The 27,120-nt window shown below is 37.0% G+C and overlaps 1 protein-coding gene across 4 annotated transcripts; it reads left to right on the forward strand.

Annotated features, from left to right (window-relative positions):
* The first annotated feature begins 673 nt into the window (after nucleotides 1-673).
* Nucleotides 674-21,208, forward strand: OEP80 (outer envelope protein of 80 kDa). 4 transcript variants are annotated; one of them, XM_077358508.1, is made up of 18 exons: nucleotides 674-1,286; nucleotides 1,364-1,471; nucleotides 4,383-4,476; nucleotides 4,632-4,714; nucleotides 4,857-4,954; nucleotides 5,053-5,122; nucleotides 7,968-8,061; nucleotides 13,019-13,100; nucleotides 13,213-13,248; nucleotides 14,039-14,192; nucleotides 14,273-14,422; nucleotides 15,806-15,876; nucleotides 15,996-16,074; nucleotides 16,172-16,287; nucleotides 16,551-16,698; nucleotides 18,808-18,877; nucleotides 19,427-19,582; nucleotides 20,997-21,208. In XM_077358508.1, the coding sequence occupies exons 1-17, from the start codon at nucleotides 834-836 to the stop codon at nucleotides 19,579-19,581; spliced, it is 2,061 nt and encodes a 686-aa protein (XP_077214623.1). In that variant the 5' UTR covers nucleotides 674-833; the 3' UTR covers nucleotide 19,582; nucleotides 20,997-21,208. The 4 variants fall into 4 exon arrangements, with proteins under 4 accessions (XP_077214623.1, XP_077214608.1, XP_077214615.1 ...); XM_077358493.1 differs by lacking the exon at nucleotides 20,997-21,208 and adding an exon at nucleotides 19,864-20,184; XM_077358500.1 differs by lacking the exon at nucleotides 20,997-21,208 and adding an exon at nucleotides 19,877-20,184.
* Nucleotides 21,209-27,120: the final 5,912 nt, after the last annotated feature.

The following is a 27,120-nucleotide window of genomic DNA, read 5'->3' on the forward strand; positions in this document are numbered from 1 at the left end:
TCTACTTCTTGTGTCCTGGTTACGATCCATTTCAAATCGGACTGTCCATCGGAGTGTCCTAGTAGGTCCTACTTACAAAACAACAAAAAAACTTAGCTTTCTTCATTTGAATTGAACTCCAACACTTCCTCGATTAAGAAAAGAATTAGTCACTATATCTAATAAGTAATAACAACCCATGATTTTGATGAATAATAGGATTTTACTATTGAAAGGAACCCCATTGCTCAAGGGTAAGTGATGCTAAAACTTTTTAGTAACTAATCCCTGTTGAGGGTGAGTGGCATGTTTATAGGAAGAAAAACCGATTGAGGAAAGGTAGAGAAAAAGATGTTGGAAAAGGGAGAAGTGGAGAGTCATAAGCTAAGAACTATTTAGTTAATTTTATGAAAATACCCTCCTTTAAGAAATATTTTGAGGGTATTTTATTAAAAGGACTTCGGATCGTGATTGTCAACCGGTTTTTTTTGCCATGTCTTGATCACGATTCAAAATCTTTCCGATCTTAAGAAAAGGATCATGGATCCTAATGTGCCTAGATCCTGTCTATTAAGGTTCGGATTTGGACTATCCATCGGACCGCCCGGGTCATTGACAACCCTAGCATTGGGTCCCACACACGGAAAAGGAACATTTCCCATGGGCATTTTAGTCCTTTCAGTAGTCACCGGCGTTTAGCCTAATGATCCGAGTCGTTCTATTGTTGCCGCTCCAGCATCTCGAATTAGGGTTTATGAATCATGCTCAGCTCCAAAACCCTAGAAATGGTGGAAAGCTAGGGTTTCCCTAATTTTCTACATTCTTCTCCTTTTCAGAGCTCAGCACACTCAACAATGGCGAAAAACGAAGATATCCGCTTCGTATCATCTTCCATAAAACTCCCTCTCTCTCCGTCCCACCATCCGCTCCCCATCTTTCCAAACCTTCCTTTTGCTCGCCAAACCCTAGCTCTCAGCCTCCATAAAACTAAAGAAATCGTCCACAGATTTGTATCTTCTTTCATAAATCCCATAAAATCCGATCGTTTTCTCACCAAATCCCCGCTCCTCTGCTCGTCTTCCTTATCTCTTGCTCAATCTGAAGAACCGAATCCGATCCTTGTTGAAGGGAGAGAACCTCAATCGAAAGGTCATTTGCCGACTAGGTATGGGAGAGAAGATCAAGAGAGGGTTTTGATTAGCGAGGTTTTGGTTCGGAACAAGGACGGTGAAGAGCTTGAGAGGAAAGACCTCGAGGCTGAGGCTGTGGCCGCATTGAAAGCTTGCCGTCCGAATTCGGCTTTGACGGTACTGTGAAATAACCAATTAGTCCAAGATGTTAAGCTGTTAGAGTTGGTGTTATTTAATCATTTATACTTGAACAGGTACATGAGGTTCAGGAGGATATTCATCGGATCATCGATAGTGGGTACTTCTCATCATGTATTCCTGTTGCTGTTGACACCAGGGATGGAATTCGGTTGGTATTCCAGGTATGATTGATACTAGTTTTAGTCAATTTGTTTGTTTGGATGAACAATGAAGAAGGTTTTACACTTGGGATGTGTTTGAGTTTGCCATTGTATGTGATTATAAAGTTATCTAATGGGAATTTATATTGATTGCAGCCTACATTGTAAACAATCAAAATGGCAACTGAATTGAAATTGTTGTTGGGTCAATATTTGTTTGTTTTGATGAAAAAAGAGGAAGGCTTGACAACCATTTCATAAAACAAAAATGAGGAAGGCTTGACACTTGGGATGTGTTTGAGTTTGCCATTTGATGTGAAAATAAAGTTCTCTAATGAGAAGTTATTTTGCTCGAAATCTTGACCAATTGATTGCATCTTAGGCACTAAACAATCACAATGCCAACTGAATTGAACTTGTTGTTGGGTCGATATTTAATTTATCTAATCTCATATATGATATATATATTTTTTGATAAAGGGCATACAAGAAATTAGAAGATCTACGTAAATTCTCAAAACATACTCAGGACTAGAAGTGCTACTTTATTTTCATTTCTATAAGGCCCTGTTTGGATGCCGAGAATATTTTGATTTAGATTTTTCACATTTGCAGCCCTTTTTGCATTGTAATTTGGATCTGGATCAAATTCTTGAATTTCCAATTCAGCAACTGACAGTGAAAAAAATCAGATTTCCAAATATGCCGAGGAAATAAGTAATTGGAAATCCACAGATCTTGCAGTTTCCTTCACCCTCTTTGCTCCTCAACCTCTCCCCTTCACTAGGAAGTACCCCCTTCCCTCTCTCTCTTCCTCAACACGAGCTGGCGGATCTATTCATTTTGTATTCAAAACTCAATTCCAAATCCAAATACAAAATATGAGGTATCCAAACGGGCCCTAATTTCTAAGTACACTTTTTCTGCCACTTCAGACTACTGACTTTGCTCTAGTTGAAGTTTAGCTCGACACGCCAATTAGGGGTTCTTTCCATCTTGCCACTATTCGCCATACCCTTGTACTTTAGCACTCCAACCCTTCATCATAGTCAATTAAACTACCATGTCTTGATTCTCGGGCCTCCTCACACATGACTGGTGAGTCGAGTATTTTCTCTTCCTTTTCTAATTCCGCACCTAGTGCTTCTGTTATAGTCGCCGATGGATCTCATTCCACTTCCTCGTTCTACTCGCCGATGAGTCACTGGGCAAGGAGTGGTCCATCTTACCAAGGTTTTAAACTTTGGCTTCGATTTCGGTTTTGGTTGGCACGGAAACAGAAAAATTTCAGTTTCGGTGGAAATCTTGTAAAATCATGAAAACGTATGGAAACATATGCAAACGATGGAATTTTAAGATGAAACTTTGGTAAATGCTAGAATAAGCACACATACATACTTAGAAACCACCACATAAGCAAGAAGGCCATCCATAATGGCTTAATCCCATTGAATACCTAGTGACATTTGTTGTCGCACATGTCTAGAACAGTAAAGTAAAAAAAAAGTACAATGTAATGAAGTATAATTGTATAAGAAAGTACAATGACCGGTCTCTCCTCCATGGACGCCAACTTTATGTCAATACCATATAGAGTTATGAGGTATTATTGGACCCATGCCGATCTGATGTTTTACACATAAGATACTGTTACTTTGCCTACCAAATGTCATTCTCTACATGAAATGGAATGAAATGAAATGCAAATCATGACACGCTGTATTGGGTTACTGTCATAATTAGGTTGACATAGCTGAATTGTGTTGGATCTGTATGTCATTTCAACACCTATAGGTTTCGTGTTCAAATAGATGGGAATGTCTAAATATTTACCTTGAATTTGTAAGGGGACACATTTAGCATAACCAAGGAGTGAGTGGTGGTAGGGCACTCTCATGGAGATGCAGACTACTGGATATTTGAATGTGGTCTGGGACCTCCGATAGTTGCCCGGAATTTTGCAATCTTTATATAGATAGGTGAAAGAAGGCATGCCTTCATTCTCTTAAGAAAGACATCAATTTTGCAAACTTATCTGTAGATAGGCGAAAGAAGTCATGATTCCATTCTCTTAAGAACGCCATCAGTTTTTCGTCACTGAAAATTGTATCCCTACTAACTGGTGTATTTTTCTCGATTGTATCTCTCATTAAAATTTTTTTTTACTAATGTGGAAGGTGATTCGAATAATGTGGTGAGATGGCTATGTGGGTCGGTAGTTCCACTGTGGAGATTTACATCTTTTTTCGATGAGATCTCAGATCTAACTTCTGGATCGTCTATTGTTTTCAGACATGTTGGAAGATCCGCTAATAGTGCAACGGATTCATTAGCTAGGTCGGTAGAGTGGGTTTGGAGTGGTTTGATTTTTTACCACGTTGATTGTATTGCATTTGTTTTTATCTTCCTATCCATCTTGTACTATTGGTAGACCATCTTGGTCTTCCTTCATTTAATGAATTCTTTCACCTTTTCAAAAAATAACTGTTCACATTTATGCTAGGACCACATTAAGTTGGTGATTTGTCTTTTAGAACCCTTCCTGCGACAAGTATTTATTTACACTACAAATTTAGTGAATGCATATATATGTTCTTTATGTTTAAGTAGGAAAGGAAAATATCTGAAACAAACCAGGTAATATCTCTGTGCTGATGGTAGCATGAAGCTGTTAATGTTAATTTAAAGGTTTTGGTTGTAATTCCCTATATTTTTTTCACTGTCCTTGCTTCACTCTTTAATATTTTTAGGCTTCTATTAACTTTAAGTTAATCACCTTTAAAGGATTTGTGTACCTGATTTATTATCCCTTGGTTGTGAAAGTTCTTATATTAGTTCATTTTGAGGTAAAGATCCATTACTAACCACAGACTTGTTTATTTCATTTCATGGCATAAATTTCCGGATTGATTTCACTTTCATTTGTTACAAGGTAGAGCCAAATCAAGAGTTCCATGGGTTGATATGTGAGGGGGCAAATGTTCTACCCTCAAAATTTTTGGAGGATGCATTTCGTGATGGATATGGTAGGTTTTTCTTTAAACAATTCTCATATTTTTTATTGCATTCAATTCATAAATAATGTTTTCATCATTTATTTTTACCTCTTAAACCTGCCATGTAACAATAAGTGGTGATAGGAGGCTTTCACGAAGTTAATTTTTGGTGTCAAGTTGTGCAGGAAAAGTTGTCAATATCCGGCGTTTGGATGAAGTGATAAATTCCATTAATGGGTGGTATATGGAGCGCGGTTTATTTGGTTTGGTTGGTGCTTCCTCAATTAGAACAGGAATAGCTTGTGCATATGCTTTTATAGAAACCCCAGAATTGATTATACACTTAAAAAATGTTTTTTTGCTGTAAATTTATTGCTCCGTTAATATGTTACTGGGGATTGCTGTCACAGGTTTCAGAGGTGGAGATACTTTCAGGTGGAATCCTTAGGCTTCAAGTTTCAGAATCTGAAGTCAATAACATCGCCATACGTTTCCTTGATAGGAGAACGTAAGAGCCCTGCCTTGAAATTGCTTTAGGGATCCTAAATAACTGCTACAAACTTTTCAAGATTGGAATTTATAATATGCATTTACTGTTGCCTTCAGCGGTGAGCCAACTAGTGGTAAGACAAGAACGGAAACTATCCTTCGACAACTCACAACGAAGAAGGGACAGGTAGGTTATATGAACTTGACTTTTACTGCTTACACATAGGAAGTTACTTGTTCTTTCAGGACTTTACTATCTCCTTTTATTTGGAAGATAAACTTATTTTATTAAAGCGCAAAAATAAATATACACAAACAGGGGACAGAATGTCCCACTTACTTTATCCCACCGCGATACTCTCTACATACTCCCTTTCATAGCTGCCCAATACAGGGCAGCCTCAAAGGGCACATAGTACATCAATTAGAACCCACTTTCATAGCTAACCAATACAGCCCCAAAGGGCACAAAATACATCAATTAAAACCGCAGCTTAAGCTTCTGAGAAGCTACTCTTGAACTGGACCCGAAAAAATGACAGCCTCCTCCTCCATTCCTTCCTTAGCCAACCTGTCCGCTGCATCATTTGCTGACCTCTTCATGTTGTTAAACTTCCGGTGCACGAACGAACAAAGGCCGAGGGTATGTGAGATGATATTGGCCAAAGCATTTGAGGAGTCTCTATCAATCATTAGTGGTCCGTACCTATATTGCACGGATGATTTTAAACCGCAGAGAAGAGCCTTAGCTCCAGCCTTGTTGGAATCACATATCCTGGCTGGATCTGAAAACGTTTGAATCATACCTCCACTGTAGTCATGAAAATAGCCTCCAATCCTCGCCTTTCCGACTTTTCCTTTCGAGCTGCCATCAATGTTAAACTTCAACCAACCTGATGGAGGGGGCTGCCACTTGGTTGCAGTAGCAATCTTCATTTCCTTTTAAAAAATGACCGTTTTCCAATTCCGTAGAGAGTCTCCCAGCTATAAGATGTTAGTATGTTACCTTGCCTACTGTAAGCTACTAAATCCACCTTGATTTTTGTGATGGTTCTTCCCAACTGCTTGTCTTTGTCTTCAAATATACGATCATTCTTTTCTTTCCATATACACCAAATGATAGCGATAGGGGCTAGCCGCCAAAGTGCTCTCTTGATCGATCTTTGGAAGACCCACTCCTTTCTAAAGCTTTTTATAATGACTTTTCATATGTCATTCAAATATATATACATTTCTCTCTCTCCCTACACACACGCACACACACAATGACATTCCATATCTGATAAGCAAAAGGACAATGCAAGAGCACATGATTTCAAAATTTTTCTTTACTATCTCCCCCTTTAAACTTGACATCTATTGTATCTAATTGTCTATTGTTTGGAAGGAGCTTCTTGTCACTGTTCAATTACCATGATTTCAGGAAATTTGAAACTTGGCCGTATCATCTAGTTTCAAAGTTTTAAGGAATTGTCACTTTACTATAGGGCTCCAATGGTTGTAAGTTTGTTAAAAAGCATGGGAGTTGACTTGGCCTCGAACCAAGATTCATGTGATCTGGCTAAAACTTGGTTGCAATGCTACAACCCCTTTGAGTTTTGAACCTTGTTGTATTCTTTATAAATTAGTTTTGAAGTGGAGGTTTGGAGCTTGTGTTGCAGATATATCGACTAGTGTTATCATTTTCATGTATTTGTAGTTGCCTTTGTATCCTAATCTCTTATTTTCTATTAGTAGGGTGATGCATGGTTTTAAATTTCGGCTGAAACATTTCGTGTTGACCGAAATATTTTGATTTCGGCTGATACCGAAATGAAACCCACTTGGATTTGTTGAACTTCCAGATTTCACCTGAAATTTTGGGATTTAGTTAATGTTTTGGTCTAAAGATTCAAAACATGCTACTTTCCAAATAAAAAAGCAAAGTTTCTATCAAAATGTCGACCTTTCAACAGAGATCCTGACAAAAATCAACTCCATTCGCAGAAAAGAAAATAACAAGATTCCTTTAAGATATTTCTAAAAAAACGACAAAAAATAAAAATAAAAACCCTTGGTAAAGAATCTTCCATGGATTTTGACCGTGATTTTGTACCAGAATGCTTCCATGATTTTATGAGATTTTGGCCAAAATTTCGTACTGAAACCGATCTGTTTACATTTTGCTGATAACCGAAACCGAAACCGAAATTTAAAACCATGGGGTGATGTGATCGATGAGTACCTGCTATTTTAGGATAGTTTCCATTTTAGGCTATTTTCTATATTCAACATCTAGGCTGGTGTCTATTTTAAGCACGCTTCCTATTTTGAGATTACTTCTACTATCTTAGCAGCTTAGACGTAGGAGTTTTCCACATCAACTAGGGCCTACACCACCTTACCCTTGTCTCACTTATACCTTTGTCCATGACCCACTTATTAGCTCTCACTCTAGTCATTTAAGTTAATGACTTAAGATAGTTTTATTTTGTTGGCAAGTCATACCCACACACCCTTCAGCTAACACATTATAAAAGAGCCTAAAGCGGAGAAAAACCCAGGATTAGATTTTTGTGCTAACCCTAAGAGCTGCAAGTGGAGAAGTTTCTCCCCCCTTTGGAAAGGCTTTACAAGATTTTCCCATCAGTTTTGGAAAGGCTTTACAAGATTTAAAGCCTGCAATGTGTCTTTTTTTAGGAAAAGCCAGACAAACTGAATAAAAAAGAAGAGTTTTTTGATGACCGGCCATGCTATATTTCATGGATTTTTGAATTCGATGTTTCGGTCGTTCCTTTATTTGGTGCCTAGTAACAAGACTAAATAGTTTTTTTTCATGATTTTGAAATCTTTTGGGAACCTTGAAATTCAATCATGGCACACTTTTTCTGGAGACCTTTTCTCTGGACATTTTAATTGAATACCGTATAAAGATTCTTTGTTATGTGTTTTCCATTCACGATGCATGAAGCAAAAGGATTACTTAAAGCATATCAGAAATCTTGTAGGACACGTTGCATTATTGAGTTCACATTTTTTAATTTTCCATGTAGGTCTACAGTTTGCTACAAGGAAAAAGAGATGTAGAGACTGTATTAACAATGGGAATCATGGAAGATGTTGGTATCATTCCCCAGCCTGTAGGAGGTGAGTTACATTTCAATATTCATTTGAATAAATTTTGGTGGCATAGTAGCTCTGTTATCAATCTTTTGCATTCTAAAATATGATTTACCTTATATTTTGAATTATTTTCTCCTAAATGTTAAGTGTCATTGTTGGCATTGGCAGTCCATATGAATTTGTGGTGGTTCATTCCAATCTACGCTTGGCTTTGTAATCTTACCTTCCGATTGATCATATGAGTATGCTACCCAGTTCAGATGCATATTTTGATTTTTTTTTTCTGGGAAATATCATTTCTTTTGATGTTACATGTATTTTCTTCCTATAGGAATTACTACTGGCATGGTTTTTCATATTTGCTTGTATAATGGTTTTGAGTCCAAGACAGTAGTGATATCATCATTGCATGCCAACAATGGAAGTGAAACGTTGACAATGGCCTAGTGTTTTAAGATTGATTTTGGTGTTGGCATTATTCTATAATCTATAAAAGAAAGTTACCAGGAACTTCGTAGTTGGATGGGAAGCTCGCTTCGGAAGCTAAGTTCTTCTTGCTTCCTAAATTTAGGGTAAGCATGCTTCTCACATGTTGCCCACATGCTTTCCTCTTAATTAAAGTACGCTTTCTATTTAGGTGACTATTTTTTTCTAAGAGTATTTTCTCCATTTAGTAATGTTGAAGAAGCATATTTGAAAAAAAGGTGTGTATTTAAAACTTAAAAACTCATCTTGAGTTTCAAATGAAACCTATGTGGATTTTTTCTAAAAAACTCAACTTTAAATCAGCAATAAATCTAAATTAATAAAACATGTGAAACTATAAATCAAACAACTTGGGTAGAAACAGTGAGGAAAGACTTGATAGCTAGGAACATAACAGAGAACAGGACCTTGGATAGGAGGATAGAATGGAAGAAAACGATCCACATAGAAGAACCCAACTAGACCCAGGCTTAGAGCCGGGTAGATTCCTTTCACCTTCTTCATGAAATTTTTCTAAAGGATTCATTTAGCCGACCCCAACTAGTTAGGGACAAAGGCTTTGTTGAGTTGAGTTGAGTTGATGTGAAACTATAAATCACTAAAATTAGTAATTTTAATTAGACGCGAAGTCTTCTTTACTACTTATAATCCGTACCTACATTAACCCTTCCTCCTTAATCTACTGTAACCTACATTTTCTACACTTCTTGTTTGCTTGTAATCTACTTTTTCTACACTTCTTGTTTGTTCCCAATGAAGCTTATTAAATGTTTTTTTTTGTTGATTTTCAACAACGCTCCCACACGTTTCCTCTTTACTTTCTTTATGGCTTTTTTTTCTTCCCACATTTTCTCAATTTCTAAACCCTCTGTTTCCTGCATCGATTCTCGCACTCACATCCCACTATGGCAACAATTTTTTATACCAAAAGCTGGTTATACTATTGTGCTCATCCATCATGCAGGATACAAGATTGATAACAGAACTACTATGCACGCGGGTAGTGTACATGTCGTCACAACTCCAAGATCGAATATCTCTCTCTGAACTTGATCCATGGATGATGGAACTCTTGGTTTGACCATTTGATAAACTGAAGGCACTCTCCCTCGGTCTGGGACTCCACATCTTTTCAAATTGCTTAAACCCCATCCATAGAATATTTTCGCCTATCTAGCATGCACATTGGTTTTAGGGTTGTATACGTGAACATCATAGGTCTTGGACTATTTGCAAGTGTTCCTTTGCCACTTGCCTCTCTCTCTCCCCCCAAATATTTATTTTTGCTACTGATATTTGCACCAAGCTTTTAAATTTTGGTTTCGGTTTCGGTTTCGGTTTTGATCATCACAGAAACAAAAACATTTCGGTTTTCGGTTGGAATTTTTAGTGGAAATCCTGTAAAATCAAGGAAACATATGGAAACATATGCAAATATAGAATTTAAAGATGAAACTTCAGGAAGTGTTAGAATAAGAAAAAAATACACACTTAGAAACCATCACATAAGCAAGACAACCATCCACAACGGTTTAAAAACATCGAACACCTAGTGACATGCACTCTTGTTCATACCAAATTTGACATGTAATTCATATAAATATTTATACATATTAAATGCACCACCATTTACTTGTAATTCATATCATATAATTATGTAATACATAGTAATATGGGATTTGCTAAGGACCATCGCGGAAGACATTTTGCAGAGAGTCTGTTGCATGAGAGAGCAGCCACATAGGCTCAGATTTTGTCTTAATCATTCAATTCATCTGAGGTGGCTGCTCCCATGCAACAGCCACTCCGCGAAATGCCTTCTGCGATGGTCCCTAGCAAATCCCTAGTAATATAGTATACCGCTATTACACTTTTTTTTGAATCAAAATATATCCGACAGTTACACTTACGATTTTGGTTTATGCATTTCAGTTTTTTTGGTTTCAGATTCGGTGGAGATGGAAACACAAACATTTCGGTCGTTTCGTGTCGGTTTTGGTGGAAATTTAAAATTATGATTTGCACTACCATGTTTTAATAATTGCACAAACTCAGCTTGTCTTTTCTTTTTTAATTTTTAATTGGCTTCTTGGAGCTTTTTGGGAACTGTAGTAACCTTTGACAATTGGTTAAATAGTAAAAGACAAGATGAGTTAGTACAATTATCAAAACATTGTAGTGCCAACATCAATAGCCTTTATTTTTGCCACTAAATTCAATTTAGCCAGCCCATGAGCAAAGTTGATCAAACCCTGGATATAAATATGGAAACATGCATTGATTTGAGGAGCCACGGAACTTGGTGTTTTCAAAGATCTATAATCAAGATACAAATGTGGGGTATCACATGCCATTTGTGTGACAACATGACATACATAACTATAACTTTAGAAAACTCGGCTACATTTAAATTAGAAAAAGGACTTGGTGATGTATTGATCATAACATAAATAAGATTCACATGCCTAAAGTTCAAATTGCAAATGCACAATGCTATCAAATGGTAAGCATGTTAGTTGATTCCACAAGGGCCACCAAGAAGCAGCATGTGCATAAGATGAGTGTAGCAGAGATGCGAATGCTTAGATGGATGTGTGGCCACACATGGTTAGATCGAATTAAAAATGATGACATCCGTAAAAAGGTGGTGGTGGCACCAATTGAGGAGAAGATAAGAGAGCACCGCTTAAGATGGTTTGGGCATATCCAACGTAGGCCTTTGGATGCTCCAGTGAGAAGAAGTCACTCGTGCCAAGTGGATGGAGTAAAAAGAGGAAGGGGTAGACCGAAAACAACTTGGGTAGAAACAGTGAGGAAAGACCTGAGGGTTAGGAACATAATAAAGAACATGACCTTGGATAGGATATGATAGAATAGAAGAAAATGATCCATGCAGACGAACCCAAGTAGTGTCAGGATTAGACTTAGTCAATTTGAGTTGGGTAGATCCTTTCACCTTCTTCATGAAAATTTTCTAAAAGAGTCATTAGCCGACCCCAACTTGTTTGGGACAAAGGCTTAGTTGAGTTGAGTTGAGTTGAGAAATTCGACCAACTTAAGTATCAGTGCATTTGCTATTATCCATGTTGATCTTTTCGGTATCTTTTCGGACACTACCTGAATACAAATATGAACATGGATATGAGAGGTAGATGACTCAACATTTTCAAAAGTCTAGGTCACGGATATAGGTATCAAAAGGACCTTACGATGAGAAAAAACAGAAGACATATAAATAAAAATGTAGGAAACTAAATTACATTTATCTTAAAATTATGAATTGATAATATATTGATTATTGCATCTAAAGGCATTGTTTAAAAACTCCCCTCGTCAATTGTTGACTCTTTGAATTGACTCCCTTTGACCTTTGTTGAGATCTCGTCTGAGTCTGAGTTTAGCCATACCAAGTCAGTCAAAGCTTTTTTGACTCACTCAAGTCAATGAAAAATTGACTATGTCAATCCATAACTTGCTTGAGTCGATGCCCTTTTACTGTGGTGAGTTCTCGTCTGAGTCTTAGATTCGAAACACTGCAAAATACAATCAAAATTTTAATTGCAAATCTTCTCTAGCAACAAGAATGTACTATTTTTGTTTTAAAAAAAAGAAGATGATGGGGACATAATTCATTTTGGTGGATCTAGAAAGATGATAACCTACCTTTAAAAAAAGAAAAAAGAAAAAGAAAAGATGATAACCCGGTCACTGTTTTCTTTTAAAAAAAAAGTGCAATTGTAATAAACAAGAAGCATGATAGTTAATGCAGCAAGAGTGTAATATATATTTGAAACATGATAGTTAACTCCACAAACATAGGTTTCATGGAAAATATGTAGTACAGCTGTACAAGCATCTGGGTATCATTTCTTTCAGCAGTTTTTTTTTCCTGAATAGTAAGAGATTGATTCTTTCAGCAGTTTTTTGGGTATTTTCTTCCTCCCCCCCCCATTTCTTCACCAATTTATGCATTGTGGGGTGGTTGTTGCACATTTCCGCCCTTATTGGTTCTTGATTAGTGTAAATTGGGCTATGTATGCACCGGACTATGAATTCTGTAACTTTTATAACTTTAGATGCACTGGCCTTTTAAATTTATAAATTGAGTTATAACTTTTTAACTTAAATAATTTATATTTCAAAAATGCCAAAATATTTTTTTGCAAAAAGTAAATGGATACAATTGGCAGTTTATCATCTTTTGAAAGTTTAAAGAACTATATTTCATAAAAAAAGTGAATGAAATATATCTTGTAAGGTATTCAAAATCTCATGTGATATTTATGGTTTATTACCTTTTGAGTATCTTGCATAAAGTATAATGAGATTTTTGAAATATTGATTTTTGTGCTATGATATGAATTGGGAATTATTTTGAACCTTATTATCAATTCTTTTCACACATTCTTTGCATTGTATTCATGCCTATGATGTCTTAGCTTCCCCTTTTTAAATTCTTATTTTTGATGTTTAGATCCTTGGTGAAACTTTGCAGACACTGGTAAGGTTGATTTGATAATGAATGTTGTTGAGCGTGTCAGTGGAGGCTTCTCTGCTGGTGGCGGAATTTCAAGCGGGTAAGTGGTGATTTTATTGTTGACAACGATAGAAAACTATCCATAATTTTTAACGTTTTTATTGCTCCCATATCTGTGTTCTAATATTTTTATGATGATACTTCATGTCTAGGATGACGGGCGGCCCTCTATCTGGATTGATCGGGAGGTAAACACTGGAGGTCCTTATGAGTTGGGATTGCATGTTGGTTTTCTAATTTTCTACCTTATGCTTGTTGGTTGTAAATCTGTTATGTATTGATTTTATTGGGTTTAGTTTATTTTAGTTCCATATTACCTAGATCTGTTAATGATGGCGCATATGATTTGTTAGGTTGCTGCTTTGATTGCTCCAAACTACCTATCAGGGTATCACAAACAACTGGAGTGCATGGATATTTTTTATTCTAATTGTACTACTTTAGAGAGGTGATTAATTGAATACCTTCTCGTGGGCGCTTTATCTTGGCCCAACACTGTGGTGATATGGGCTCATTAATAAACATAATTTTTGATGATCTTGTGGGAAAGGACATCCTTTTCTCCTGTTTTTAGAGGGCTTAATAAGGTAACAAACTCTTTAGCCATAGATGTAAACGGAGAAATGTTAGCCTGATAGTGATACAATCTCTCCCCTTAATGGAAGTTTTTGATGTTTTTTATGAAGTAATTTTTCTTGTTATATTCTTAATAAAGAAAGGAATATTCAATGTAATCTATTTGTTGTGAATGATCAATGGGTTGTCATAGTCAACCCCTAAGTCACATCCATTGATATGGGCATCGTTACATAATTTTCTTGTAATGAACATAGGCAGTTTTACATAAAGAGGGTGATCTGCTGGTGTAGATCAACATGCATGTCTTCTTGTTCTGTCCAACTGTCGTGGCTCTGGCCTAATTCATGCAACTTTCCTATTCTGTTGTTGCACTCATGATACCCTGAAATTTTCTTGCAGCTTTGCATATTCTCATAGGAATGTTTTTGGAAGGAACCAAAAACTTAACCTTTCTCTTGAAAGGGGGCAAATTGACTCAATATTTCGCATAAATTATACAGTCCCATGGATTGAAGGAGATGATAAGCGTACATCTAGATCAATCATGGTTCAGGTGATCTAAGATTTCTCGTTTTTATCATTTTTTTAATAATAAGATACTGGTTTAGGAAATGATTTTCTCTGTGAATGTAGAACTCAAGAACTCCCGGAACACTTGTTCATGGAAACCATAGGAACGAACCTGGCCATGGTAGTGTGACCATTGGGCGCGTAACAGCTGGAATTGAATATGGCCGACCTTTCAGGCCGAAGTGGAGTGGAACAGCAGGAATTATTTTTCAGGTATTTTATAAATCACCTTTTGTTTTGCCCAATCGAACCCATTGTTTATCTTCCTTCTTCAACTATACATTGTATCCAGATCCATACTGTTTATGAGTTGGGCCTGTTTCTATAAAGAAGTTTATCATTACACAATATGTTGCCTTTATGGTGCTGATATTATGTAGCAACGTATTTGATAAGATCTATTATTATTCGTTTCTTGCTGATATAAGTGGTAAGAAACTTCTGTATCTTAGTTTGAAGGGAACATATTTTCTCCATCTACGTCGCCACCCTCATGGGGGTTTTAAAGAGAACATGTAAAATATCAGAAGTTTTAAAGAGAAACATGTAAAATATCAGGGCAACCTTTCTAAGTATAATCGTACCACTGAAATAGAGAAAAGAACGGTTCCACACAGCCAACTTTTTCTCCATCCACGCAAGGATAGGATTCCCAAAAGGTCCTGAGGGGATGCCATAACCCAATGGCAGCCTTAAGGTACAACATAAGAGGATTGGTGACACTGCATCCAAATGTTGCTGCCAATTGAGAAGCAAGGGCAGGTCCACGTTATATCTGGCCATAAAGCTGTTTCCCAAATTAACTTTCAAGCTAGAACCACCTCAAAATACACAACTTAAAAATCCGATCCCTAGAGGCTCTGCAGAAGTTGAGAGTATTGCCGATGAACTAGAGATGGGAAATGTTCCTAATCTCTGTGAAACAAACCCCTTTAAACAAGTCCACTTTTTCAGCCTCCTCCAACATCCTACTAAGAGTCTCCCCCACAATGGTAAACCGAAAGGAAGATGGTGGATCACCTTGTCTATCTCATGGAACTTTGTAGTTTGATTTAGCCTTGTTGTACAAATACTAGTGCCGTTGAATTCCTTGGTGAAAATTTTGAAAAGTGTTTGTCATGAAGTGAGGTAAGTTTTCTCTAGAATAGTTGGAACCATACTTTCCATGTGTTTTTAAGAGACAAAAAAATGTGTTATTAAGAGACAGAAATTCAGTGGCGGAGACTCTAACTAAGGAGGGTATGAGTGGACTTAATTTATTAGGGCAATCTCTGCCCTTATGTAATCCTGTTCTTTGAAGGAAATTCTATTACTATTTAAACAACAACAACAACAACATCAACAACAACAATAACAACAACAACAACAACAACAACAACAACAATAATAATAATAATAATAATAATAATAATTGTAATGATAAAAACTCCAACTAGGTGTCTGGTTCAATGCTTACTATTTTGAGCACTAATGGTGAGATATAATAAATGTATGGACTAAATAATGACAATAAGGTTACGTTCTTAACTTTATTCCAACTTTAATTATGTTTCTTTCGTTGGTTCAGTTCCATGTTGTAACACTAATTTTTCTTAGCATGTCGGTGCTTGTGATGAAAATGGGAACGCCATTATCAAAGATATCTATGGCAGCCCCTTGACTTCTAGGTGTGTCTTTCTCATCAGACACCTTTCTCTCTATTTTTGAGCTTGAACTATCGTAACTTAAGAATCTAGTTTCCTTTCCTTGATTTTGTATACTATTTTTTTTCAACCTTATTTTTTAGTGGAAATGCTTATGATGACATGCTGCTAGCCAAACTTGAGACTGTCTACACAGGTTCTGGTGATCATGGGTCTTCAATGGTTAGTTTCTTGATCCCAACCTTTTGGATGCTTGTATATACTTGTTTGTATCTGGCCTTCTGTCTCATTTGGACTCCCATCACCATTTTCATGGCAGTTTGTGTTCAACATGGAACAAGGACTACCTGTTTTTCCTGAGTGGCTTTATTTCAACAGAGTGAATGCGCGTGCCAGGAAGGGTGCAGAAATTGGTCCAGCTCGTCTCGTTTTAAGGTACACTATTCTATTAGTTTTTTTATTCCTAATTAAGAGAATCAAGAAATGTGCATATTTGAAATTGAATTTTGCATTATCACTCTTCTTGGTGCATGAAATTGAAATCATCCAAATGCTGATAGTTCATTCTTTTGCTTCTAGTTACAAAGTTCCAGTATAAGTTTTCTAACATATTGTAATGGTTTCACATCCGAATTTTAATATTTTGTCTTGTTGACCCAAGTCTACATTCTGCTGACCACCTTTGTTTCACTGAGCAGTTTGTCTGGCGGTCACGTTGTGGGAAATTTCTCACCCCATGAAGCATTCGCCATTGGTGGAACTAACAGTGTCAGAGGTTATGAAGAAGGTGCCGTGGGTTCCGGTCGGTCATATGTGGTTGGCTGTGGAGAGATTTCTCTTCGAATGGTAGGTGTTGGGTATTACCGTTTTCTTAGTACATCCAGCTCCTACATTTCAAAAAAAAAATGTACATTCAGCTCCCGTTCGTTGTATCATAAAATTTTCTTGTTGAGATTTGTTGAACTCACATGTCTTGGTAAGTAGTAGAGTTGGCAGCTTTTGAAACTATTGATCGTTTAGAAAATTGCAGGGAAATTATTTTTTCATTCATGTTAATAGAGAATTTCTCTAGAAATATAATTACAGCATAAATGCACAGTAGGAGAAATTCCCCTAGCAGACTATAGTGTCTCATTGGGAAACACCCTAGGAAAATTTTCTATGCTGGTAATTGGTTTCCTCTGAGACATGGAGGCTGATGTGACCCAGTCTCCAATTGTGTATCATGAATCTTTTCAAGAATGGCTTACATCCTTAAAGGAGGGGGGTTTCATAAATTCACCTTACCAAATTTACAAATTTGTCAAATTTGTCCTAAATAGAAGCTATAAGAAGACTTTACCGGTTGTTTCTGACATCTGTGGACCATGTAAACTAAAATAACTTCATGAAACATTGACACGAGTAGGACACTATAATTTACAGCCTCTAATACAGTAATACTACAAGCCTCTAGTACTACAATCATCCAATCATTCATAATACCAAGTCCTTGGTTTAATCCTATTTTGAGGAGTTGTGTGCCGTGCGGTCCAACTCCAATAGGGATGCTTCAAAACCCACTTTAAAGCCTTCTAAAAATGTTAAAAAAAATTTACCATGACATTTTCCTCTTAAAGGCAGTAGGTTCTTGGGAGTTCAAAGTGTTTTTGGCTTGGGCTGCTCCCCCTTCTAATGTCAGCATGTATCAGATTGAAGTCATGCTGGTGTCAACGACATGTCTCCATTTGGCTTCCTTTCTTTCTTCTCCCTCATTCATTCCCTTGTGTGTCTTGAGGGTTCCTGGTATTTGTGTTGGGCACATGTGCATCCCCTTCTTTCTCTGCGACACGTCCCCACACCCTCCTGACTCCCGAGTTAAAAGAAACTCACCCTTGACTTGTGGTCTTCTAACTCGTCAAACAATTGATCATTGTTGCATCTTATTACTTCTTCTATCACTTTTATACTGTAGGAGGTTGTATTCTATCTGTAGGAGGTTTTCCTTTCATCGAACAATGTATTGTCAAGAGGTCTCCCTACTAGATCATTTAACCTTCTCGCCAAGTATATGAATGATCTTTTTTTACTTATTTGGACACTTCTGTGGCTCATAGTATTATTACCGTTAAACTTGAATGATCACCAACATTGGACATAAGTGATATGTCATACCCTTCAATGGCTCTACCGTATGAGAGTTTTCGCTGACCCATTGGAGAATTCGACATGGACCCTTTTGTTTGTTGCTTTTTGTTCTTACAAAAAATGAGCCCTCGGACAAAGTACAAATTATTAGGGAAAAGAAAAATTAAAACTAGGAAATTGTACTGTAATTCAGATGAGTTTATTTGGGATGTCTTTCAAGGAATCATGTGTTTCTAATTATTTTTGCTAATTAAATAAATGGAATTTTGATATTTGTAATTATCAATCAATAAAATCAGTATTTATTTTATCATTTATTTCTTCCAATTATACTCCAAAATGGTTGCTTGAAGTAACATGGTTTTAATCATTTTATGCCATTCAAAAAAAGGAGGAACATGGTTTTTATATTTTCTGGACAAAATCACTGCCTCCAGGCACCAGTCAAAATTTTTTGTTTGGTTCAACTTTGACATTTTGTGGAAAACTGGAAGCTCTTCCAAGATCCACTTGATTGTGAGCTATCTGCTATCTAGCTTTTAATCACAATGTTGTCGTTTTAAAAGTTTATTATGTAATCTTTCGTCTCCTGAAAGCTGTCTAATGAGCAAAGCCTTGTTTGTTGCCACGGGTACCCTTCCACAATGGAACTAAACTGACAGCCAAATTTTGACTCTTGGCCATAAAAGGGTAGTGGAACATGGTTTTGCTATTCGGACTATCTGCCCAATTAAAAATTTTAACCCACAAGGTTTGATGTTCAGGGGACATGTGAATATCATTTCTTATTTATTTTTATCGTTTCCTTTTTTATTTTCTCTTTTGCAGTTTGGGCCAGTGGAGGGTGCAGCTTTTGTGGATTATGGAAGTGATCTTGGGTCAGGCCCAGCAGTCCCTGGTATCTCTTCATAACTTGTACTTACTATGTTTAATTTTGTGGTCATATTAACTAAACAAAGATATGAAACAATCAAGAATAGGAAAGATACTTGTAGAACCTCAAAGAGACATGACAGCCCATGGCCAAAATTCAATCTATGGCTGATCCTAACGCAACTGAGACACCATGTACCAGCCTTACTGTTTCTCCTCCCCTTTGAAGGTCTCAAGTAGAATGACCCACGGTTTTGAATTTCAGCTGCCAACCTCTTAAATTTAATGAAATTACTTCCCTTGAAGTAAGATCTCCAATATTTGCTTCTGAAGTAGTTACTGGGTATTTTGAATTGCTTCAACGGAAAGTTCTATTAATTTTTTACTTCAGGGTATTTTTTAGGGGTGCAACTCCGGTCGATTTTTGGGAATTTGGGTTCAGCTTTATCCAAAAAATCGGGTCGGGTTCATGTTGATTCCAATTCATTTTGAAGCAAAAGCTCAACCTAACCTGACCCAGATTGCACCCCTAGTACTTTTTATCTCCACTGCCATATATATTGTTTTTGATCAGGTGATCCTGCTGGAGCACGGGGCAAACCCGGCAGTGGCTACGGATATGGTGCTGGGATTCGCGTGGATTCACCCCTGGGGCCTTTGCGGTTGGAATATGCATTCAATGACAGGGGGACAAGGAGGTTCCATTTCGGGGTTGGGCCTCGTAACTGAGGTTTATTTTCTTCCCAATGTTAATATTATTTCTTGGATGCACAATGATTCATGCCTAGTCGTTCTATCTCTTGCTGGGTTATTTTTCTTCTTTTGTTTGCTTTGGATGGCTGTTTTGGGCATCTGAGCTATAGTTTTGTGGGATGCATTGTCATTTGTTAGTTGCAGTATTCTTCTTGTGACTATTATTCTTCTTTTCTTTACTTTTTTTTTTCTGTCTATAGTTGGAGAAAATCTATGTTTCTCTCTATAGTTGGAGTAAGTCTAATATTGTACTAACAGGGGCTTGTTCCAGCACTGTGGCTGGATCCAAACCGTGCCCATTGCATCCATATCCTGAGGTTCAAAATTATTTTGGATCATGACCTAGGCAGTCACAAAATTCATTGGAGCGTCCTCGATCTGAAGGTGCCAAAGCACAAAAATACCCTTTATGTTCTCTTTCATTTCTGTCTTTTCATTAGGGTTTTTTTTTTGTAATATTTACAAACCCCGGCAAACAATACTTTTATTTTAAACTAGCTCCTATCACCAGTGTATACCCTAATATCATGTTCCTCTATGAGAGCCAAAGTGAAAACCACAACTTGTGAATTGGATCTTGATGGAACGATACATCAATAGTAGATTAGTTTCCTTTTTGTAGGAATGTTTCAAAACTTTTTAAAAATGAGAGAAAAAACCAAAGTCCTTTGTTAAGACTACTACAGAAAAAAAAGGCTGGAAAGCTCAACTGTGTTGCGGTGTAGTTGCCTCTTCCTTCCCTGATCCTAGGCCTTGTGTAGACTGTAATTAGGACCCAGGGAACTCTGATGGATGGCCCAATTCAAATAGATGTTACCTGGACATAAAAGTATGATCCAAAAAATACTGTGAAAAGGTCCGAAGAGATCCGAATGGATCATGATCGATCCTATCGATTCAAATACAGTGACCCGGACCTAAAAGTATGATCCAAAAAGCACTTCGAAATGTTCGGACCAATAAGGGGATCCGAACGGATCGTGATGGATCGATCTGAAGATTAAGTTGACACCCCTAATTACACTTTATTATTACTTCTGGACACCCATGATGGTACTGAGTATTTACATCTTATAAAGTTGGCTTGTTAGTATTTGTATCTGCCAGAAAAAAAATGCTGAAATAAAAAGATTAGTGCAGAGCCCATGAAGGATGTATTCATCGTTAGTACCCCTGTGAAGCATAGAATATATCATAAATGCATCAGATGATAAAGGGTACTGATACTGGTACCACAATGTTTTTATTATTGCACAAACACAGCTTGTCTTTTCTGTTTTAATACATGTTACTATGTTAGTGCCGGTGTCAGTCGCCCATCCTAAATTAATATATACTCTTTGGAAGTATTATAAGAAAGAAAGCCTACTGTCTCTATTTCATTCAAGCAGGAACTGTTGCTGTGAAGGTAACCATCGTGTCACAATCAGAAAAAGAATAAGAAAAGTCGATTGGGAATTTTAAGGGGAGATTTTGTCGGCAACAATGAATATGGGTAGGTCTGTTTCATGTGTAAAAGTGAACCTAAATCAAAGAGGAAGCACCTCAAGGCCTAAGTCTTGGAAGAAAATTATGTTGGGTTTTTGGGATTCATAAGCTTCTCTTTTTATTACCTTCCAAACAAAAACTATGTTTAATGAACTTTTGAATTCTATCATTTATATGGTAAATGATATATTTCCATCTCCTTTTCCAGCATTTCCAAACCCTCTTGTTCTCTTTTTCCTAAAAGTGGCTACATTTCCACTTCCTTCAGTTTCTCCTGTAGTCATTCAAAAGAAAAGACATACAAAAGAGTAGGAATGCTGAGACAGGGGGGGTGGAAATGTCCTTTCTCCATATGTAATATTGCCTCTCTCTCTCTCTCTCTCTCTCTCTCTCTGGTCTAGAACCTGATGGTTGAGACTTCAAACAGAAAGCACCATCTCAACCCTGATGTTGTTTTCCTCATTTATTGTAATTTAACCTTTATTATTCAGTACATCTCTCTCTCTCTCTCTCTCTCTCTCTCTCTCGATAGTGATTGTACATCCACCCCTCCAACCCCCGCTCTTAAATGGGAACTATAATTAACAGCTACCAAAGAGAATATTACATCATGTACCACTGCTATTCGCATGTATTGACACACATGATATCTTGACTTTCTCTATCACTATTATCTATGAAAGAATAGCTCAAAAAATAGTGTTCAGCTCTATGATTCCATTTTTTTTTATAAGAGGAACGGTCTTGTTTGAGTCAACTGCACCAAGTTTACGTGTGACTCGACCTAAAAATCTTCCATCCAAGTGGATTTGCACCAATATTCGATGTGGTCTACTCTCCGTGGCCCTTTTCTCTTTTGCTCTTTCCCTGATTCCTCTCTTAGTAGTCTGAGAGTTTTCCTTTAGTTGAACAAAATCCTGGCAGCAATATTACGTTATCTCCCCGGGACTCCATAGAATGTCACCTAGGTAATTATTGTATGTTTGTTGAGGTGAAATTATTGTCCCCTCATAACTTTTAAACCAAATTCTAGTACTACGAGATGCAACTTACTCTGCAAAATGCACTAGAACCTTCTTCTAGGCTTGGCCCACCACATTTTCTCATAATATTTAGAGCCTTCACATGAAAGAATCCAACTACAAACCATGTCAAAATGCTATCTCTACTTGTCAAAATGCCCAAGTTGTTAGTTGACATGGTTCCTCCAAAAGTGGCTCACAAACTTGACAACCCTTTCACAGATAACCAAGTAGGAAATCCATGCATATGATCAATTCTCTAAAACATAAATGTGCAATGTGAGATGCATCAATTGTCTTCTGTTATGCGATAAAGTGGGCATCTTCGTTTACATTCCCACCACAAACATTGAAGTCTACGTGTTGTAACGACTCCAATGATGAGCAACTCCAATGGTTGAAACATTAAAAGCATAGCTTTCCCATTCAAAACCCACTCCCAAACTTATGGCCATCATATCCGAGGAAAAAAAATATGGGATTGAGCCTCTAGGTCAAGGGTCAAGGCTTTGGTCTTCAACCTTGAGGACAGAGGTTCAATCCAAGCTTGCCTACAACAAAAAAATAAAAAAATAAAAAAGAAAAAATTATGGCCATCACGAGTTTGGGTGAAACATTAAAAACCATACCCATCCCAAGTTTCGTATAATCAAAAGATTTGAGATCACAAGTTGCAGACAGACAGTCCCTCTAACTAATGATTTTCGCTAAAAAATTAATGTATTTCACTTTAAATATGTAATATTGTGAAACATCAAATTACTCCAAAAGCTTAAGGGAATGGAGTTGGTGTTATTTAATCATTTAAACTACTTCAACAGTCCCCCTCACGTGCATGTGGCCCCTCTTTTGGGTTGGCAATACACATGGCACATGTGGCCCTTCTTTTGGGTTGGCCTTACACGTGGACTTTTCAATATCAAGGAGTTGTGAGTTTTGAACCCATGGATCCTGAGAAAACAACGTGTTTGACCAATTGTAACTTTTTTTTTACCTATAAATCACAAAAAAAACTATGGGATCTTGATCTTAATCCTCCTCCTCCTCCTCTCTCTCTCTCTCTCTCTCTCTATCCTCTTAGTACTGCTTTATGGAATAGATTCTAAAAATACACATTCAGCCAAAACTGTTTACTGTTGGGTTAGATTTTTGACCTGTTGACAACTGTGCTTGAGGGGACAACTTTATTCTGATACCAATATGATGCAAGCAAAGTTGTGCAATGAATTGAGTTTAATTTGGAAGAATTTGGCTACAAGTCATGTCCAAAAGCTATCTCTTATCTACCTAGGATTTCAAGAAACCAAGATGAAATTCTAAAAGTCTTGATCTATAAAATGAAATTCTAAAAGTCTTGATCTATAAATTGAAATTCTAAAAGTCCCAATAATCAAGTTAGAAGCTTATATTTATAATAGTTGCAAAAAAGACAAATGACAAATGCCTCACAAAAATGCTTTTTAACCTATAAGCATAAAATATTCATATCTAATGCTATCAGATCAATGATCCCAGGCAAAGAGTTGTGGTTGATGGATCTAACGATCAAGTAAAAAATTATAGCTAAAATAATATTTGGGCATGTTTAGGTACCAAGAAAAGTCATCACTCTAGGGTCTTATTCCTCTTAGGCTCTGTTCACTTGTTTCTCGGGAAAGGAAAAGAAAAGGTTTCCCGGGAATCTGATGTGGCATGAGGAAAACAAATCCAGGGAAACTGTGTAGGAAAAGGTTTCCCGCGCTTGTTCACGTGCGCAGGAACTGTGCAGGAAAAGGTTTCCCAAGAAACTGCTTGCCCACCTATTTTCACTAGTTTTTCCGGGAAAGCAAATCCGACCAAAATAGTGGGATCTGGTTTCCCACACTTGTGAGAAAAGAGACATTTCCACATCATTTTGGTAATTTCCATGTCATTATTTGACATTTTCCACCTAGGCTTGTTACTTTCTCAGGAAAGCAACTGAACACTAAAATTGTGTCTTGTCAAGGTCTTGTCAAGGAAAAAAGAGGTTGTTTTCCTGGGATTTGCTTTCCCAGGAACGCAAGTGAACAGAGCCTCAAGGTTGTTTCAAGAAATCACATTCCTCTGTATAATTGTATGCTGTGACCCACACACTTCATTAACCATTTCTCAATATGTTTTTAATCAATAACAATTTGCCGACATTTTAAGCTGTTTGATCAAATTGACCCATCACAGTGATACCAAGCTATGGGATCTATCGTGGGCCCCACAGATTATCGGTCTATATCATTGTGGTAGAAGCGGGTGGACTCAAATAAAGCTTCTTGCCTCTTTATCCTTTCTTTTTTGTTGGATGCTTCCTTCTTCCTCTACCATATTTACAAAGAGCTAATAAGCAACTTTTCATCCCCATTGTTTGGATTGCAAGAAAAACATTTCAATAGGTCTTTAGAGGAATGTTATCATAAGTCTAAGGTCCCTCTATGTAAAAATTCATTAGGAAACTTTAGAAATATTTTTCCATAAAACTCCTGCAATCGAAACAGGGCCAGATTGTGCTACTTCACCAACCCAGAAAAATGAAAGATAGCTAAAATAACTGATGAGAGAGAGAGAGAGAGAGAGAGAGAGAGAGGACAAACTACAAAAGGAGAGAGGAGAATGTGGAAGACGTCATGTTTTTACGTGAGCAGTGACTTCCTATGATTACTGTTCATGAGGATGGACACTTGGCCTTCTTCAGTTGGATGGTCACTGATACAATAATTAACTCCATGCATACAAAAACTTGCAGTGCTTCATTTATATTTGGGAGCTAATGTTTACCCCCTTGTTTTCATAGATTCACCCCCTATTTTGCTTTTATTTTGTATTCATTCATTGGCTGTTACACAATCAAACAGAGACTCTGGATGTGTTTATGTGGTAATCCCTTTTTAGTCCCAAAATGCCCTCAATCATTTACCCAACAAAAAAAATAAATCTCTCCAATCTTTGGACTTCAAATTTGCAATCTATTTGTAAAATTTTGAAGCATTTAGATATAGTAATGCTCGCTCAGCTTATATTACTCTTTGGTTACTTAAGTGCGTTCACTCTTTACAGCAAATGATACCTTCCACCCCCTTTCCCAGCATTTACACCCCCCTTTTTACTGTCTTTTCTTGAAAAAGGACTTTAGTTTCAGGAAAAGACAAAAACAATAAGAGGTGCATTACTCTCCTTCCTACTATACCATATTTATTCCAAAAAAATGCCCTTTCTAGTTAACTTGCAATTGCTCTCTTATTTCTATAGCATTTGTTCTCATAAAACCCATATCCATTAAATTACAATCTTGCTAGGCAGATATCTTCTTCACCCAATTTCTCACCATTCCACCCCCTTAGTTTGTCTTTACTTGAAAATGTCTTCAGAAAAAGCAAAACAAAAGGGGTGGAAAATCTGAAAAAAATGGAGTGAAAATATCATTTACCTTCTTTTTTTTTTGAAGAAAGCAACAGAATATATATTTATATATATGAATAAGCAGAACCGAGATGATCCTGTCGGAACAATGAGCAAATAAAATAGCAAGACAATGACTCAAGGGGGGAGATAGTCAAAACACTCCAATTCGACCCGGGAAACACCACTCTTAGCCTTCTTAATAGACCATTTATTCCTAAAATGGAATTCTCTTGATTTTATAGTGTTTGTTCTCAAAAAATCAAAATGCACCCACACAGCTACACCTTAAGGCCTGAAACCTTTTCTATTAGGAGGCAGTTAGGCAAAAGTAGACAGAACTCAGAAGCTCTCTTTGTTTGGGAAGAAGTAAAAAGAGGTCGGTCTTGTCTCCATTTTTCAGAAGCATAGGGGTAAAAAAATATCAAAAAACATGGGATAAAGGAACCCCACACTTTTCAAACAGAAGAGGCTGAGAAGTGAGAACACATCTCTTTCTGTGTACGGCAGCAGTATGGGTCTTGCCGTTTAAACATCACCTCAAAAAACGTGCATGCAATGCTTCTGAGGGAGGAGAATTTTCAACACCTGGAATTGACAAAGTAGTCTCCTTTGTTCTTTCCTTAAATAAAAGATTAGTTCTATAGAGAAGGGTATTTAAGTCTTATCGATTTTCGTGATTACAGAGGCATAGATGTTTTTGGAAATGTAAGCAGAGGACATGGAGACTCAAATCCCTCACTCGTGCTGTCTTGGAAATAACAGAGATTGGCAGCATGGAGTCAAAATATTTTTTACATCCGTTGAGTATTTTATTACATGTAAGTGTTTGATATCGATTGTATTGTCTTCAAGTTAAGATGCATTTAATGTCTCCCACCCCAAATGAAAATGTGCATGTACTCAAGGTGTTGGAAATGTGCACCATATGGGATCCTGAAATGGGGATTGCTCTTTGCTCATATCTCAATGAATTGCTTGGGTTCATGCTTTAGGGTGTGTTTGGCGTACCGTTTGAAATAGCGTTTAAAAAGCCATTTTGCAAAACGGTGTTTTGGTTCAAAACGGCATTTTGCCAAACAGTGTTTTGGTTCAAAACGGCATTTTGCCAAACGGCGTTTTCATGTTTGGCTTGCAAGATCAAAACGGCATTTTAAACGGCAAACAGAGGTATTGTGTATTTGGTTGCAAATGCCCCAAAACAGAGTTTTAGTGGTAAAATGACCAAAAATGACATTGTTTGGTTGGCCTCAATGTAACTCAACTACTCTCATTAGGCCCAATATTAAAAGGTCATTAGCATCTCATTCAAACACTATTAAAATTAAACATCATTGCCAAAAATAAAAATAAAAAATGACTATACCTTTGGGGTTCTTCTCCTTCTTCTTAACGGCCGGATTTGACGGATGAGTGGAGGCACTGAGGCAGATGAGTGGGTTTGCAACTTTGCAAAGTAGATGAAGAAAGTAAGAAACTAGGGTTTCTTTTAATTCTTTTGTCTTAAAAAAATCAAAATTAAGAGATCATATAATTATATCAGCAGCCCCATTGTTTTGAATTAAATATTAACAATTTAACAAATATGTGTCCT

The sequence above is a fragment of the Tasmannia lanceolata genome, unplaced genomic scaffold, assembly GCF_043159265.1.
Source record: "Tasmannia lanceolata isolate RefF3 unplaced genomic scaffold, GAP_Taslan_0.1 ptg000003l, whole genome shotgun sequence".
Lineage (NCBI taxonomy): Eukaryota > Viridiplantae > Streptophyta > Magnoliopsida > Canellales > Winteraceae > Tasmannia > Tasmannia lanceolata.